The sequence below is a fragment of the Habropoda laboriosa genome, unplaced genomic scaffold, assembly GCF_001263275.1.
Source record: "Habropoda laboriosa isolate 0110345459 unplaced genomic scaffold, ASM126327v1 scaffold76, whole genome shotgun sequence".
NCBI lineage: Eukaryota > Metazoa > Arthropoda > Insecta > Hymenoptera > Apidae > Habropoda > Habropoda laboriosa.
The window spans coordinates 300077-317077 of NW_017100184.1; the positions used below are offsets into that span (position 1 = coordinate 300077).

At 35.9% G+C, this 17001-nt stretch overlaps 5 protein-coding genes across 5 annotated transcripts; 2 read left to right on the forward strand and 3 right to left on the reverse strand.

The window, feature by feature from the left end:
* Positions 1-5: 5 nt before the first annotated feature.
* Positions 6-3222, reverse strand: LOC108579307. Its single transcript, XM_017942814.1, has 8 exons — positions 3032-3222; positions 2730-2940; positions 2396-2663; positions 2127-2273; positions 1105-1686; positions 586-998; positions 298-505; positions 6-163 (listed from the first exon to the last, which is right to left on the reverse strand). Exons 1-8 carry the CDS (start codon positions 3220-3222, stop codon positions 6-8), a joined length of 2178 nt encoding a protein of 725 aa, XP_017798303.1.
* A 1411-nt stretch (positions 3223-4633) lies between these two features.
* Positions 4634-5087, reverse strand: LOC108579395 (transmembrane protein 203). The gene has a single exon (XM_017942922.1). The coding sequence runs from the start codon at positions 5085-5087 to the stop codon at positions 4674-4676; it is 414 nt and encodes a 137-aa protein (XP_017798411.1). The 3' UTR covers positions 4634-4673.
* A 75-nt stretch (positions 5088-5162) lies between these two features.
* Positions 5163-6230, reverse strand: LOC108579386 (ribonuclease P protein subunit p20). The gene is made up of 3 exons (XM_017942913.1): positions 5826-6230; positions 5414-5582; positions 5163-5338 (listed from the first exon to the last, which is right to left on the reverse strand). Exons 1-3 carry the CDS (start codon positions 6027-6029, stop codon positions 5220-5222), a joined length of 492 nt encoding a protein of 163 aa, XP_017798402.1. The 5' UTR covers positions 6030-6230; the 3' UTR covers positions 5163-5219.
* Positions 6231-6272: 42 nt separating this feature from the next.
* Positions 6273-8215, forward strand: LOC108579366 (cleavage stimulation factor subunit 1). Its single transcript, XM_017942889.1, has 4 exons — positions 6273-6352; positions 6489-7389; positions 7509-7602; positions 7730-8215. Exons 1-4 carry the CDS (start codon positions 6282-6284, stop codon positions 7972-7974), a joined length of 1311 nt encoding a protein of 436 aa, XP_017798378.1. The 5' UTR covers positions 6273-6281; the 3' UTR covers positions 7975-8215.
* A 629-nt stretch (positions 8216-8844) lies between these two features.
* LOC108579355 (protein gar2-like) lies at positions 8845-12051 on the forward strand. Its single transcript, XM_017942878.1, has 4 exons — positions 8845-9000; positions 9711-9818; positions 10593-11193; positions 11655-12051. Exons 1-3 carry the CDS (start codon positions 8944-8946, stop codon positions 11163-11165), a joined length of 738 nt encoding a protein of 245 aa, XP_017798367.1. The 5' UTR covers positions 8845-8943; the 3' UTR covers positions 11166-11193; positions 11655-12051.
* Positions 12052-17001: the final 4950 nt, after the last annotated feature.

Genomic DNA, 17001 nt, shown 5'->3' on the forward strand with positions numbered 1-17001 from the left:
TTATGTTATAATGAGAGTAACTGTTTAGTAATACTTGCCATTGCCCAACCCATTATCAGTTCTAAACTTCTGCATAAATTTTGATACATAAACCAGGGCAATGGTCTGGGGTATTGTAAAATCGTCGGCGGTGTGCCATACTTCACAGTCTCAGCTAGAAGTCCTAAATTTGGAAACAAATATCAATTTTTGAGTTTTGCATGTTGTATTGAAAAATTACATTATTGTTTTAATAATTGGATATTATATACTTAACAATCTTAAATGGCAATAATATTATATTTCACATTAAATTACCGTATGGTCCAAAAATACGTGCTACATCTGCAATGCAGAGAATAATTCCTAAAATTGCAGTTACATATGTAGCATTCGGTATTTCTGGAATTTTTGATCTTCTAATTGCTGCAGTATTTGCTTCCAACATTTGTAGGGGTGTATCAGATTTAGTCCTATTTACGTATGCAGTGTGATTTAGTATTGAATGAATCATGAAATCGTTATTCTGAAAGTGTTCAAAATTACAAAATGGTATAATGCAGATTTTGTTAGAATAAAGGAAAATTATAAATAAGTAAAAAGTACCGTAACTTTTCCTTCGGATTTAGTGTTCTCGGGAAGCAAATTGGTCTCAACAGTTATATCTTCAGCGTGCTCTTTTTCTTTTTCATTCTTCCAAGATAAATTCTTTTTCCGTGATCTTCCGTCATCATCTTTATATTTATCCTTTTCTGCCATTAGAGCTGCTTTTTCACTACAGTCAGGTTGATCCGAGTCAGATTCAGATTTCTCTTGTATTTCCATTTTCACAGGGACTGTAATACGACCATGGGTTGGAGTTCTGCTTAAACTTCTAATACTAATATCACTACTTCGGCGATTTAAGTCCAATGGTTTAACTTGGACGAGTTCTGAATTGCGACGAAAAGAAATATCTGAATTCCTGCGCAACTCGGTTCTAGAAGTAGAACCGCTAACATCCGAATTACGTCTTGAACCTGAAATGTAATTAAGATACAGTGAACTTGTGAAATAAATTTCCTCAATATTTTGTTTCCAATAGAACTTATACATATGTATACATATATAATGCTTCTTGTCTACCTGCGGGACTTAAGTCCACAACTTTTGATAATTTGTGATGTTCGTTCGGGGGTAACATTCGCCTAGGTGTTCTGTTCCCGAAATCGCTATTTCTTTTTAATTTAGCAGCAAATTGAGAACTTCTGTTTTTTTCATGTGAAAAATCAGAACATCGTCTCAAATCTCTAACGCTTCCCAAAGGTGTTACGCTTTCAGAATTTCTTCGCGCCATTCCGTCCGGAGATCGTCTTCTATCAATTTCGGGCGAATGTCTAGGGCTAAAGTCGGAATAACGTCGATATTCTGATGTAGAACGATCTTCTTCGTTTATAAATCTAACGCTACATTCGGAATTTCTACGAGAAGATCTAGACGCATCGCTATCCCGTCTACTAGCTACAGAACTTCTACGGCTTGGACTTGATACTGTTATTATAGGTACATTAGCTGTTGACGGGGTAGGTGTCGGAGGTCTAACATGTACTTCTGGTACCGTTGATACGGGAACTGTTTTCTCATCTTGAGATAACGTACTTTTACATGGAGACTTCCCACATTCTCTTTGAACTTGCTGCTCTTTTTTGGATGTTTCCATAAACCGATCTGTAATATTGAGATAAAAAAGTTAAAAAATATTCAACTTTCGTAACCAAATGTTTCGATCTTGTACCCTTAAGAATTGTTATCTGACAAGAGGAAGGCACAGGTGTGGAAATCGCTTTTGGAACGGCACTATGTGGAAGTTGTAGTACACATGTAGTGTTACAAAAGCCCCATAGGTTTCTTCAGAATGGACCTTCGTTTGTTAGATATTTTAATTTAAACATTTGTATGAACCCAGCAACTCAGGTACATGGCACGTGTATCCAATAAGGTGCCGTGGTTGCGACGTTAGAGCGTTTGCCTATCACGCGTTTGGCTTGGGTTCGAGAATCCAGCAGGATTAAGAAGTTTTCTTTTTCTTTTCTTTCCTTTTTTTTTTTTTTTAAGTATCTTTACCGTAAAATGTAGTGTCGTTCCAAAAGCGATTTCCACATCTGTGCCTTCCCCTTGTGAATCAGTTGTAAAAGTCGCAGGTTCTGTTAATTCTACATCTTTATTTTTAGGATTGAGCAAAGTAGGTACTAAGGCAGCAACAACAGATGATGGTAAGTTATTGTAAGGAGCTAACATTGCCAGTTGCATAATACCTAAAGTAATATTTAATACAAAATATTGCTTTGTTAATATCTTTGCTTAAATAACTATTTTTATTGTACCTTTGATGTTATTACAATTTTAAATATATTAAAGTTAGCTTGTACGGACAAACCTTTTTGATGTGTATTGGAACTGTCTCCCATCGACACACTATTTGGCACAGTTTGCAATAGATGAATTATCTTATACCCTGCATGTAGGACTGTGAAATACAAAAAAATACTCCAGATGATGAATACTGTTTGAACCACACATTTTGCCACGTAATATTCGTAAGTGGTAGGAGCAATAGATGGACAGACAACTGCATAAAAAAAGTGTGATGTTATGACTGCAGTTAGGACGACTTTGTCCTGAAGTATTTCTGGTCCACATTTAAGCTAAAAATTCATTTAATGAGATATTAAATCATTCCTATTTGATGTTCAGTCTTTCTAATAAATTACCTTAGTTGACTGCAAAAAAGCCAATTGTATCAGGCCAAAAGCAGATGTTACACATGGAAATCCAATATCCCACACTATGGATTGAAAAAGTTTGGGCATGGTATCTTTAAGATTATACGGATCTACAAAGAGGCAAACAGCTCTTGATGTTCCAAGCATACATAAAAATATATTAATTGTAGACGTAAAAGGCCGGTTTGATATAAGCCGGCTTGATATAAGAGATCTGTAAAGAGTACATAATTTTCCTTTAGTTTTACATACATTTCTAGTTTTGGTAGAAAATATATTCTTATGCATACCTTAAGTGTAGAATAGATAAAAATGTGTAAAATGCAAGTACAAAGAAGAGGCAACCAAAACCATTTGTATGTAAAAGAAAAAACCATTTCAGGTCTTGATTTATTGATACCAATGGTGGAGTGATGATTGGCAATTTCTCCCATTCTGAAACACAATTTGGTCCAGGTCTTAGTGTTATTGATATGTTCATGCCTATTGATAAAGTAGAAATAATGAAATTGTTATAATTGTTATAAGAAGATTGACATAAAATCATAAAATTGATTAATTTCTCTTTTATTATGTTGCACTGTCATGTTTATGAAAGATTTATCCTTGTATATATATTTTAAATAATAATACAGCTTATCCATAATCATTGAGAATTGATATTCACAGTCCATCACTAACTTTTTTCTAGCGCTTGAATTGCAAGGATAGACAATTGAATTCTTTTTCAGTCCGAGCGAACAAGTTATCGCAAGGACGAACTTTGAAATGTGGCAGCAGCAACAGGCTTTGCTTATAGAGTAGTCTGATTCGCATCCCTTCTCCAATTCGTAGATACTCACGGTCCCATCCGTTTCTCTCACCCTCTTCCTAGTTAATATTGATTTTACACAAAGAGGGTTGGAGGGAGAGTTCAGACCATCCTGAGCTTTACGCTTGTCCATTGTTTATCTTTAGAATTTAAATAGAGCATTACTAAATTTATCAAATTAATTCTGTTTGATCATTTATTATTATCATCTTGCAGTCGTATGCACATAATTGTTGATATTTAGAAACTGCATTTGTGTGCTTGTATTTTTCAGCTACAGATTTTTTAAAAGTATGAAACGTTACTTTCTCTGCTAAAAATATTTTCGACTGCATGCAATTAACACTTCGATCGAAATCAATCGAAAACTATACAAAAATAATAGGTAGAATTTCTTTTCATTAATTACGTTGTGAAATTTGTTATTAGAAATTGTGATAATTGTAACGACAACTTTTTATTTTCGTTTATTTTTATATTCCATTCATGATAAAGACGTAGTCGTTTACGAAAAATCATTTGAATATAATTACCGTAAGAGGTATTTCCAATTAACAATCAGCAGTAGTGTAAATCAATTTTATATTTAGATTTAAATCAATTACCTTCTTGTCGTTTGTTTTTATATCCGTGATATACGACTAAACAAACTTTGTTTCTGATTCTAGTAAAATATAAAGTATAAGGGAGAAAGAGTAGATGATATATTTCACATGCACTGTATGCAGACGTCTTACAGCTTTAATATACATATTGAAAAACAACATTATAAATAAATTATTCTTTATTACAATATTGTATGTACATTTTGTTTCTTGTATTTTAACTTAACTTTTAAACGGTTTACCATATATTGTAAATATATTGTCTCTAGTAGGTAATAGATTATTGAAGATGATAAAATAATAAACGAATAGTACAGATTGTGCAAATATTACTATGTTCGTAGTTAATAACAAACATTTTAGAAGAATTTAATGTTTTCATTAATTTTTTTAAATATTTGTTTTACAATTATTTGCGTTATGTATGCATGCACTATTTATGCATACGATGATAGATAATTATTACGAAAGTTCTGCTGTGAGTTTGTATGTACTAATAATGATATGTTGTACCGGTCAATGTAGTTGACATGCTCTAACTGCAATTAATTGTAAAAGAATGAATATGGGGCTTAAGATTTCTGAATACTCTAGAGTGCTTTGTCCAGAGAGCTTTTTACACAGAAGATATTTAAAAACGAATATTAAAAGTAATGATATAAGACTCCATAATGCTCTTAGAATAGCAACTTTGATCATCCCTTCCATATGCATTCTTATGAAAATAATTGCACAAAAATAAGTGTTCAGACCATCTGCAACAAAAAGTGGTGAAAACACTATCCACCATCCTGTATGACCTAGGAAGTAATTATCATCCAGCTTAAGGGCTAATAACATTGTGAAGATTGTTAATGAAACTAAGTTTATCCATATTTCAAAAATTGTCAATCCCAGCCAGTGTACTAACTCGTTTAAAGAAAATATCATTTTAAAGTAATTAAGTCTTATGCGATTAAATATTTAGTTTTACACTTTCATTTATTAAATTGGAAATGTCCCTTTTTGATCATTTATTATAATTCATTAGAAGCTTTCTCATACTTTTCTAAAAGTTATATTTTATTCTTGGTATTTAAGGCTACCTATTGAAAATTTTCTGAACACACGTATATGTACAGCTGAATTGTTCCTATTAATTGTTTCATAGTCGGCATTATCATCAAGAGGCTCAAAATCATCTGCAACACATATAAAATCATTACTATAATGTCTAATGCTATTTATAGAATTTATAATCTATAATATTCATATACCAATAATAGACGCTGTAGAGGTCTTGATGTCTAATTCTATTCCACCATAATGAATCTCCTTTAATTGTAAAGCCAAGCTACATGCTCTGTGTATAGCAGCACCAAGGCCATGAATAATCACTTCAGAATTACCATTGTTGAGAAGCTTTTCACATTTTTTAACTTGGGCCTTATTATATTATAAAAACATAGAAAACAGTTAGAATTAAAGAAGAAGAAAAAATCATTTATCTTGTATAAAATATTAAACTTTACGGCTAATTGAACAGATCATTTTATCAGAAGTTTATATATTTCCATGGATACATAACGTAATAAAAAGTTATGGAACAAATCGTGCAGAAAATAAGTTTCAATTTCAAAGCTGTAACAACGTCAAAAGTGAAGGTTATAGTTTTGCGATAAATATTACCTTAAAGTTTGTTTTATTAGTAACAAATATGTCTTTATCTCGTCTCTTTACTATGCCAAAGGGTTGTCTTTTTCTTATTGTGTAATCAGAAAACAATAAATTCCTACGCTTCACTCTAGGTGCGTTTCTCTCTTCCGAAAAACTATCTTTCAATATAGAACATTCGTGCACATCGGCCATTCTGACAGATTCTACATGCGGCATTCTGTTGATTTTTTTACGTGTAAAAAGTACTCCGATTGGCAGAATTTTTTCTCTAATCAGATAGAAAAGCCAATTGAAGCATTCATGTAAAAATTGAACGGTGAATATAGTTATTGAATCAGACACAACAACGAGGTATAACCTCAAAAATTAAAGGCATCGATTGATGGGAGCTTTGACTACGATTTAGTGCATTGTATCGGAAAGAACTGACATCTTTTAATCTAACGTGAAATAGAGAATTCGTGTACAATGAAAGAACCCGAAGTGGATCCGAAGAATATTATAAAAAGCAGAGAATTGCTTTACAGGCTTATGATCAGGTTACATATTTTCGTTTTTCCTACATGCATGTGATTATTCTTGATCTATTTGAAGTAGTGGAAGAAGTAACTTTCTTAAATTGTTGAAATTGTGTAAAGTTATTGAGTACATTTTAACTTATCATAAATGTTTTAGCCAATTGTTTTACGATGGACATCAGACATTGGCTGTGCAACTGTCAAACATAATTCAAGCAGAACCACCATGTCCTCCATCTGATCGTTTACTTCATTTAATGTTAATTGGATTAGCTCATGAACCTGACCGTTCCAAAAAGGACACAAGTAACATATCTTCATTTACTTCAACCTTCGATAATACTTTAGGACCTGGCTTAGATTTAGAATTTGAGACAGAAGCTCAAACCCAAGCTCCAGAACCAGCACAATATGAAACTGCTTATGTTACCTCTCATAAAGGAAATTGTAGAGCTGGAGCATTTTCTGCAGATGGTCAATTGATAGCAACTGGATCAGTAGATGCATCCATTAAAATTTTGGATGTGGATAGAATGTTAGCTAAGTCTGCACCAGATGAAATGGCACCTGGGGATCAAACAGGTGGTCATCCAGTTATAAGAACATTATATGATCATTTAGAAGAAGTGACATGTTTGGAGTTTCATCCAAGAGAACCTATTCTTGTATCCGGGAGCAGAGATTTTTCAATTAAACTGTTTGATTTTAGTAAGGCTAGTGTTAAAAAGGCATTCAGAACTATTACAGATGCAGATCAAATACGATGTTTGTCTTTTCATCCCACTGGTGATTTTTTGGTGGTCGGAACCAATCATCCAGTGGTTAGACTATATGATGTTAATACGGCACAATGCTTTGTCTGTAGTATACCAAGTCATCAACACACTGCTGGAATAACTAGCATTAAATATTCTCCAGATGCAAAAACTTATGCATCAGCTGGTAAAGATGGAAGTATCAAATTATGGGATGGTGTATCAAATCGATGTATAAATACTTTTGTAAAAGCACATGATGGTTATGAAGTATGTTCAGTAACTTTTACCAGAAATGGAAAGGTTTGTGTTATTTAAAGAATGTGTCATATTATAACGTTTTAACAATTATGTATATAGATATGTATCTGTGTATGGTTCTTAAAGTAATTACTATATGGTTTTATAATTCTGGATTTCAGTATTTACTGTCTTCGGGGAAAGATTCTTTGATTAAATTATGGGAATTGTCTACTAGCAGATGCTTAATAGCGTATACAGGTGCAGGGACTACAGGTAAAACACCAAAGCATTAAGTATATGTGAAGTATATATATGTAACAAAAAGTAAAATTAATTACCCTTCAATTATCACGTTTATTGTTGAATTAATGTACCGTGTTTAATTGATATTTTTTAATAGGCAAACAAGAACATAAAGCTCAAGCTATTTTTAATCACACTGAAGATTATGTAATGTTTCCTGATGAAGCTACAACATCGCTATGCGCATGGAATTCTCGAAATGCATCTAGGAAACAATTATTATCATTAGGACACAATGGTCCAGTGAGACTGATTGTTCATTCTCCAACCGCTCCAGCATTCTTGACGTGCAGTGATGATTTCAGAGCAAGATTTTGGTTTAGAAGAATGCCGACTCATTAAGTTGGCATTTGAAGGACAAATATTTTCTTTACATATAGAAATTTCATCATTTAGCATTAATTATATTTCTACGCACGATTACCAATGAGAGTAATAATAATCGTTTAAATAATTAGAAAAAGGATCTCAGATATAGAATATGTGAAAAATTGTACAAAAGACTGTTGTACAACGTTCTTCAACGGTCAGATGTTTACTGTGACTTGAAGTGACAAAAATTTATTCGTATAGCTTATGTTAAACGGACACGATCTAATTTTATATCATTGTACGCATTCATTTCGTTTTACTTTTGAAGTAAAAAGGACGACTATGTCGTTTTGTTTTGATACCAATTTTCATCGATCTCAATGTTACTAACACGCGAATTCATGCAAATGACACGATTGAACGTGTGTATACAACTATAACAATTGAAAATTATTCGTTTTTCATGTGTACAGGTAAGTAGCAAAGCGGAAAATTCATTACATTGTAACGTATGAAGTTACACTTTGACGATATAATATTTACAGGAGTATAAAATGCACGGTATTTAACAGCCATGCACAGTTTGTATTTTGTTTCACTTTTTAGTGATAGCGTCGGAAATTCAGTAGTAAAGAATATTGTTGATTTCATTGAGAAGATTAGAGAAAAGTTAATTTATCGTTATAACGAATCCTATCTACAAGGATACTAATAGATAAGTTAGCAGTTAGATATGTGGATAATTAAGGATAATAAAGTAAAAACTTGAACGATTAAATTTAAAATGTTTCGTACGTGTTGCGTCGCTACGTGTCAAATTGCTCGGTTAATCGCAAGGCGGCGCTCTGAACTCCCGCTCTGCGTTTGACGATGTGTCACGTGACCCACGCTAACCGCCATCTTTGCTTATCGTATAAACAGTGCGACCGGGCTCTGCACGAATTCTTGTTGAGAAATTGCGGTTTTTCCAGTGTTTTTGAGTGATTCAGCCGCGAAGAAATGTCCGAGATTAAGGCGGAGAGCAAGAACGACAACAACATCGAGGATGTGTCAAAGGTAAGCAGGCGGAAGCACGAGAAACATCTTCATCAAGCCGAGTTTTCATGCTAAGGCGGCGTGTGCTCCCCTCAAATACAAGGAGACGCTCGTTCTCTGGAAAATTCGATAGAATGACGCGAGCTATGACGATGGAATGTTGTTTGGAAAGTGATTACGCGGGATATAAACATAAACGGGTAATAGGCAGTGGTGCCTTATTGCGCGTGGCCACAGATTCAGTGATTTTTCAAAGCTGCGCCGTTTGTCCTTCATTGGCAAAGATGGTGGATGTTTTTTTATTTGTGACTCTCACAACGAGGAGAGTCGCAGCTTAACGGCAATAGGTCCATGTGAAAAAGGCGGGAAATAGATTTTGGTTCCAGGATTACATGCCACGCGGGTTTCTACGAAAACTCGTTCTCTTTTAGAAACATCATTCGAGGCTACGACGCTAGAAATACACATCGACTTGGCAAAATGGCGGGAAACTTAAACAAACTTAGCGTGTATCCCCGTATAGTTCAACGGTCCTTGATAATCTTATCGCGCGCGTAATTATCGTCACACGTTTGTACGCATTTCTTTTAGTCGGACGTAATCCTGAAATCGCGATTTATTTTTCACACTATCGGCGTTTCTTTTTTACGTTCAGTTAGAGTTGAGTGACTTGACCACATCTCAGATGTTTCTATTTATCGAATTCGAATGATATGCGGAAATATTTTCAGGACCATTCAGCCGAAGAGAAACCAAGTCCAACGAAAAATAAACGAGGAGGCACGAAAAGACTCTCCACACTAGAAAGGACGGCTCTAGAAGGGGAACAACTCACAAAGGTGCGTTCTTTTCTTTTCTTTTTCCCTTTATCGTTTTTTTTTTTTTTTAATTTTATTTTAAGCTTTCGTCGCTCTTTAATGCTTGTTTTAATTAGATGATATAACGAGAATCGGCTTATCGACGGTCTCAAAATGTACGTAAGATCTAAGGGGGCCAAGAAGGTTTCACCCCTTTGCCAGATTATTTCCCTCCGTTTAACTTCCCCGTCGACTCTGCCTGTCTCTTCTACTACGTGAGCAAAAGGGTGTCGAGAGTGGGGATGCGAAGGGTTTGAGTAGGGGCGTAGGGGAATTCTCTTAGGTCTCTGGAGGGGAGTATTCCCCACCAATACACTTCGAGGCCGCCAATTATGAATAGCCATCCGTACTTTCCAGATCGACTGGCATATTCCTTACGATTGTTAATGTATACTCATTAATAGCGTTTTCGTATATGTTAGTTTTGTTTACCATTACGCTTTCACACATAAAGATTAGATACTTAATTATTATGTAGCATTATTAAAACGAAGAATAAACATGAAATATATCGGGGAAGAACGTGTCGTTTCACGTATGAGAGTATGTAATAAGAAAGTATGTAATGAGAAAAATGTAATAACAATTAAGAGATATGCAGTGCTTATGTTAAAAAGTAGCATCTTGAAATTTTCGTACTATATATTAGTCGTATCGCGTTGGTGTTTTGAATGGTCGGTCAGATGTAGAGAAATACTTGTACTCTGTCGCACTTAGAGTTGTGATTAATAACGAGTCGCTCGCTGTTCATTGCAGGATTTAAATGCTTCTGTTGGAGAAGTGGAAGGTAGGAGACGCACACGTAGTTCAGCACGAGGTCTAACTTCATCGACACTTGTGCCATCTCCACCTAAAAAAGAAAAAAGGGACACATCGACAAAAGGCACTGGTCGTGGACGCGGACGTCCTAAACGGCAAGAGAAAAACAATGAAAATAATACGGACGAAGAAGCAGCTAATAATAAGAGTGAAAAGCATTCCGAAGAGGAATCTATGAAAATGGATGTAGACGAGCATAAAGAGGAAACAGAAAAGTTGGCGGATAGCGACGACAAAAGCAGCAACGTTGCGAAAACAGAAAGCAACAAAGAAGCCACTGAAAAGACGCTCGACTCTAATTTCAAGGAGGAAAAAGTTGCAGAAGAGTCGGACAACTTTGCGGAAGAAACCAAGAGCTCTAGTGTTAGTGAAGAGAAAAAGGAGGACATAAAGGATAGCTCGGATTCGAGTCAAGATGCAACAGACACAACAACAGAGGCACCACCTTCATCTTCATCAGAGTCTCAAAATCCCTCTAATGCCACTACCATTGAAGAAAATAAGGAATAACCTCCTTTCACCTGTTTACCAACTTCATGTAAGCATTTTTTTTTTTTTTTTACAATTGTTTCCTTTATTCTTCACTAGCGTTGATTAGAGTTTTTTGTCGGACGAAATTTATGCAGAAGCGAATGAGAATTATATGGGTTTTATATTTTTTAACATAACTTCAGAGAAATCCAAGGTTTTTAGAAAGAGTATATTTATGAGTGTAATTATAATCACTATTGATTATGACCAATGAAATGGGATTTTTATTGTCCTTGTGTGCATTCTCAGTCTCTTTAAGTGGAATTAGGAGTACATAGTATATTAAAATACAAATTATTTAATAGCATAAAGTATTAATAGCATAAAATTTGTATAAATTTTGATAAAGCTTAATAATCTCAGAATATGGTCGAAAAGAAAATTGAACGATAGATAGCATTGTTAAGACATAATTATAAGCTTGTTTAAAAAGAAAGACTTTGTTATAAAATATTGATTTTACTGTAGCAGGTACCAGGGCGGCGCACACATTGGGGTTACAAATCCAGTCCCCTCGTCTATTTTAACAAATTGACACCTCCTTGCCGATCGTTATTCTAATCAGCGCACACGAGCATTACGTTACTTCCCTTTTTATTTTGAAGACGAAATATCGAGATACGTTTGCAGTATACATTCATTGCCGGGATAAATGCACGTTTAATCAGTGGTATTGAGAGTACCATAGAGTAGTTGTTTTAATTTAGTTTTACTCTGATAGAGTAGAATCACTCGTTGCGCACTGATTAGTTGGCGACGCAAAGCGAGGTGTAGAGCGTACGTTGTTCATGTACAATGATAATATTATTGTAAAATATATTTAATATGGACTTATATAGACAAGTTGTTTTCAAATCAGAGCTGAGGCCGGAGTCTTTATAATATATCAGTCTTCAATTCAGATCTGATATGGAAGTAGCTGAAATTAATTCGTACATAGCAAATTACTGTAATACCTTATCTTATATAAATGATGACTGAATGAAATGGAATATATGAGAATTATGGTGAAACGACTTCTCTTTTTTCATGGAATGCAGAAATAAAATTTCTGAGAAACGCGTCGTAGCGTGATATCTATTGTCTCCTTCCTCGCATAATGTTATTAACGACGATTAACCGGTTGGTCAATTTTAATTTTTTCAGTTTCTTTTGTACATTGGTAACTAACACTTTAACGAGATGTGCTTTGTTTCTATCTTTCGAATAAAAGAATTATTGTAAGATAGACTGTTGTGCATATGTATTCTTTTACGGTATAATTTCGCGCCACGTCGATGTTCTGTGATGCGTGTAAATCTTTTTTATTAAGCACCTCTTCGTCTTTTTTTTTCTTTCCTTTTTTGTTTCTCTCTCTCTCTCTCTCTTTCTCTCTCTTTCTCTCTCTTTCTCTCTTCATTGATAATGGTCCAATATTAAATATGTTGAGATATTATTGTGTATTTGAACGGTTGTGAATGTACAGATAGATTATATAATTCAATGCACTATAATTAACAAGATTCACAGTTCTTAATGGGACATAGAAATGGAATGATAAATCTAATCGTCGTTGAACGCTCGATCGTTGAAACGTGTGTGCAATCAAGAGAAGCAGTTTGTTTCGGTACGCACTTGGATTTCTTTTAGTCCACGCAAATGGAAAGTAACTCCGAGCCCCTTCCCCATATTCGTTGCAAAACTCTCGAATAGATTTTCTCGCATGATTTATCGAATAAGTTTTTAACGAAATAAAAGAAAATAAAGTGTCGCCGAGATAATTGAAAGTTTGTAAACACAAAAAGAAAAAGAAAAAAATCGAAGAAAAAGTTAGGATTTTAGCGGAGTTAGGTGCTTCTGATAATTAATTGTATCGTAAGAAAAGATAGGATTTGCCATTCCATGTATTTTTTTCTTTTTCTTATCAGTAACATGACGAGACGAAGCGTCGCTTTTCGCGAGAGATTAAAATCAAATGCGATACGCGTGTACATAGTTAAGGTTAAGCTTCGTGTGTGGCAATTGATCTTATCTCTGACGAGGTAGCGTGAAGGATTGGAACGAGGTGTGCTAGCGTGAGCATCGTCTTATAGAAAATATAGAAAGTATAGCTTAAACGCGTTTTTTGCTGATTCAATCAAAAGTGGAATTTTACAACACACGTAACGTTATTAATTAAACGTTTAGCCTTTCTTAAGAGAATAAACGGTACATTTATTTTATCTATACATAAGTATATACATATAAATGATTAGCATTTATGGGAAAAATGTCTTCGAGGTTCGATATTAGGATTTTAACGATATATATTCGCTATTCCAACTGTATATCTATTCTTGTTACAAATTACAGAGCTCTTATTAGTCGAAAACTTATGCTTCAGCTCTTGTAACGGTAGAAAAAGAGAATATTTTCTTTCCGTTCGAGAAGTGCGAATCATTTTTTACCCGAATAACTCTATCAAAGTTAATCGGTTGTGTAACGTGGATCGTTGAACGCGCATGGTCGCGCGAATGCTTATACAATTTTCGATGTTCGTTGCATTATTCCTCCTCCTTACACAACACACAACACAACACACACACACACAGAGACACCCACATAATAATCGACGGTAATAGGCACATTTATCATGCGTTAGTTTTCATCGTACGTGGATAATCTAACAAGAATTTAGATGTGTGCGAGTATCCGTGAAACTGGAATTGGGAACAATCGGTCATAGTTGTACTACAGTTTAGAGGATTTATAACAAATTTGTATTTAATTTGTCTACGTGTTACAACATTGTTGTAATACGAAGTGAAAATGTTTCGCATGCTATAAGAAAATAAAACGATCGAACAACAAGTTTAACGAAATACAAAACGCAATGGATCTCGCAGATATCTAAGGGAAGTAAAACAATTTAAAAACTTACTATCAGCGAATGTATATACTCGTGAAGTTTGTTTTCCTTTTATCTTCTCTTCTTTTGTAAGGGATGGAGATCGATTGTGTTTTAATTAATAAGCATTTTGTTCGCATTACAAAAACGGTAAGTTTATAGCGTCCTACTGAATGGAATTTAATTTCTGGTGCACACTGTTTATACGTCTTAGTTACATAATTGCTAAGAGCTGGAGCGACAAGTGTTAATATAAATACGAATGTAAGACAATGATTTTGTACAGTATGTTGATTCTGGTAAAATTTAATATCTTTTTTAAAACATTTTTTACGAGAACGTATAAATATTTTCAGTTCTCCTCGAGAACGAATCGAAAATTTTTCTTGGAAAAAACGGACAAAGGATCACCGTGATGAGAAATAAACGAATTTTAAGCATATCGCGTTATCGTTTGCTCTGTCGTGTTTTATCGACGGTCAACAAAGTCGATTCCACTACTTACTCGTTCACGTTTAATCGCTAGATGGCGAGATTGGAACGATAATCGAAACGTCTTTGCTACTATAGAGGCAACGGTCGGAAAATGTTGGTAGTTAACCGATGATTGTAACAGCGGATCGTTGATTAGAAATATTCAATTGATTTTGAAAGGAAAGGAAATTATGTTATGCTTGAAAATTAGCAATGGTAGAAATTCTGTTGATAGTTGAAGGGTAGTAAGTGTACTTGGAATGTTACGCGATTAGTGTGAATATGTGCATATGAAGTCTGTAATATGTCGCGGAAAAATGAACGCAGTAAGCGATATTTGTTGAATGCCTCTGGTGTGATGAAGTTGCGATGGAAGGTTACAGCGTAAATAATAAAACGAGAAGAGAACGTGGGGTCGGGCAGATTATTCGTTGAGCGCGTTTTGTGCTGGAAACGATCGAAGCATCGCTGCTGTTCGTTCGATATTCTTCGGATACAGACATCGGATCGGTTGTGTGTAAATTAGAAAAGCGCGTTTATCGTCTGTTTGAACGCGTTCCCTGTGAAAATAAGCGTAACGTTTTCTCGTCGGCCACCGTTCTTTCTTACATAGTCTCTTTCGTATTTCTTTCGACTTTTTCGCGATCGCTCTTCTCGTCGTTTCATCGATCACCTCGGCAATGTTACATACGTACATAGATTTTGTAAATCCGCGAACGAGGAGCAAGAGGAATCGACGCAAGTTTTAATTTAGCCACATATACTACGTGAAATGAAATTGCACGACTGATTTGCTATTGCCAAAACGCGATGCTTAATTCTGTTTCTCTAACTCGCATCGAGATTCGAAACGATCTCAAGATTAATTAGCCTGCACGTGGTGTCGCTAATTAGCTCCGCATTTGACGATTCACGATTAACTTTAGCTGTATTCTGGAGAAGAGCACCGCGCCGCGTCACCGTTACGCTTGCCATCACAAGCGGGTCGATGTTCAGCGACTCCAGACATTCTGGCACCGTCATATGTTTTTCCCTCTACTTGCGAGTTATCCCCCCGTTTCTTCTTTGTTATCGTTGCTCTCGATGTCACTCGCGTCATCGTTCCGTCGACTGCCACCGGATCTACCGATTACCGATCCGCACTTGATTTCAACTTTTTCGAAAGGAATCGAATTACGACGCATGCGTGTTCCCGATTGCTAACGGTCGCGAACAAAGGAAAAGAAAGGTAAGTAACGCACGTAGCATATCACTTGCCTATTAATACAGATAGAGCGAAAGGTACTCGTAATTTTCTCGTAAATGGTAAAATTGGAAGTAGGTAAAGTGTTTAAACTCGTTTCAAAGTCGAAGGTTTTTTTCTCGTTTATCCCACAGGGGGCGTAACTTGCACGAAAGGAAGAGGTATGTACATACGAGTAGAGGATAGAATCGGATAGAAGCGTTCAGTTGATCTTGTTGTGAGAGAGAAAAGGAGAGCGGCTAGTCTCGATAATTAAGAGATGACTGACACAGAGCTTTCAGTTGTTCTAAGAAGTTGTTCTGTTTTACATCGCACGTTCTAAGACACGATGTGTGGGGTTCGAAAATATGCAATTAACGAAATAACGTCTTCTCCGTTCTAGAAGGGAAATCGAGTTAAGTTGGCGTGGTGGATGATTATTCACCGTTGGTGGATTTAGATAGGTGGCGTCGATGCGTGCACGTTACCTCTGAGAATTCCAGTTGGGTGAAATTGGCGTAATTATCGAGACAACGGTGGCGAGCTCGCAATTAGAACGATGACAGCATTGTTTTGGAGATCGGGCCGAGGAGCCGTGGTCGGAATGGAACGAATTCGGTAATTGGTTTAACAAAGGCCGCAGCTACTCGACCATTTCCATAGGATTTCAAAATATTTATTTGCTCGTAAGTACATGCGGTTACATTTACAGAGTGTCGATGTGTACTAATGCGATCGCATAGGTCATTGCCGAGTGTTAATTGCATCGCAGGGGAATACCAGCCGCGAAACCGCAGGGAACGCGCGCCTGGATTCCTTTCACGCTAGATCGATATACAATCTACCCTTCCGTTTCTCTTTTCTCCTGGTTCTCGATTACGCACGCGGTTTTCCTCGATAACCTCGAAAACAGGGCATCTGCTGTTTCTTCTTTCGTTTCGAATACTAAAAACGAGAAGAGGATCTATCGCGAATACCGATATTAACGACGACGATATGTCGACGCGCGCTATCTCGGCTGTTTCTAACCAAGGGAACCGTGAAATTCGGTTCTCTCCCTATTTACTCTGCCCTTCTCCTTCTCGAGGGCGAAGCCGTTCTTGCTGGAAACCGGAAAACCGTTCGAGTTCTCTGGATCTAGACCGGGTCCGGTGGAGGTGCGAGTAGTTGCATGCTGCTGCTGCCGGAATGTGCGATCTGTAAAAGCATCGATTTCGGTAAGGAGGAGTGAAGAGGGAGAGAGAGGGGGGGGG

Coding starts and splice junctions, on each gene's coding strand:
- LOC108579307 (XM_017942814.1), bottom strand. CDS start 3,222: ATGAACATATCAATAACACTAAGACCTGGACCAAATTGTGTTTCAGAA. Junction 999..1,104: donor TGTGGACTTAAGTCCCGCAG/GTAGACAAGAAG, acceptor ATTACATTTCAG/GTTCAAGACGTAATTCGGAT. Junction 506..585: donor AATCCGAAGGAAAAGTTACG/GTACTTTTTACT, acceptor GAACACTTTCAG/AATAACGATTTCATGATTCA.
- LOC108579395 (XM_017942922.1), bottom strand. CDS start 5,087: ATGATATTTTCTTTAAACGAGTTAGTACACTGGCTGGGATTGACAATT.
- LOC108579386 (XM_017942913.1), bottom strand. CDS start 6,029: ATGCCGCATGTAGAATCTGTCAGAATGGCCGATGTGCACGAATGTTCT. Junction 5,583..5,825: donor CTAATAAAACAAACTTTAAG/GTAATATTTATC, acceptor TAATATAATAAG/GCCCAAGTTAAAAAATGTGA. Junction 5,339..5,413: donor CTCTACAGCGTCTATTATTG/GTATATGAATAT, acceptor TATGTGTTGCAG/ATGATTTTGAGCCTCTTGAT.
- LOC108579366 (XM_017942889.1), top strand. CDS start 6,282: ATGAAAGAACCCGAAGTGGATCCGAAGAATATTATAAAAAGCAGAGAA. Junction 7,390..7,508: donor CTTTTACCAGAAATGGAAAG/GTTTGTGTTATT, acceptor TCTGGATTTCAG/TATTTACTGTCTTCGGGGAA. Junction 7,603..7,729: donor TACAGGTGCAGGGACTACAG/GTAAAACACCAA, acceptor ATTTTTTAATAG/GCAAACAAGAACATAAAGCT.
- LOC108579355 (XM_017942878.1), top strand. CDS start 8,944: ATGTCCGAGATTAAGGCGGAGAGCAAGAACGACAACAACATCGAGGAT. Junction 9,001..9,710: donor ACATCGAGGATGTGTCAAAG/GTAAGCAGGCGG, acceptor AAATATTTTCAG/GACCATTCAGCCGAAGAGAA. Junction 9,819..10,592: donor AAGGGGAACAACTCACAAAG/GTGCGTTCTTTT, acceptor TGTTCATTGCAG/GATTTAAATGCTTCTGTTGG.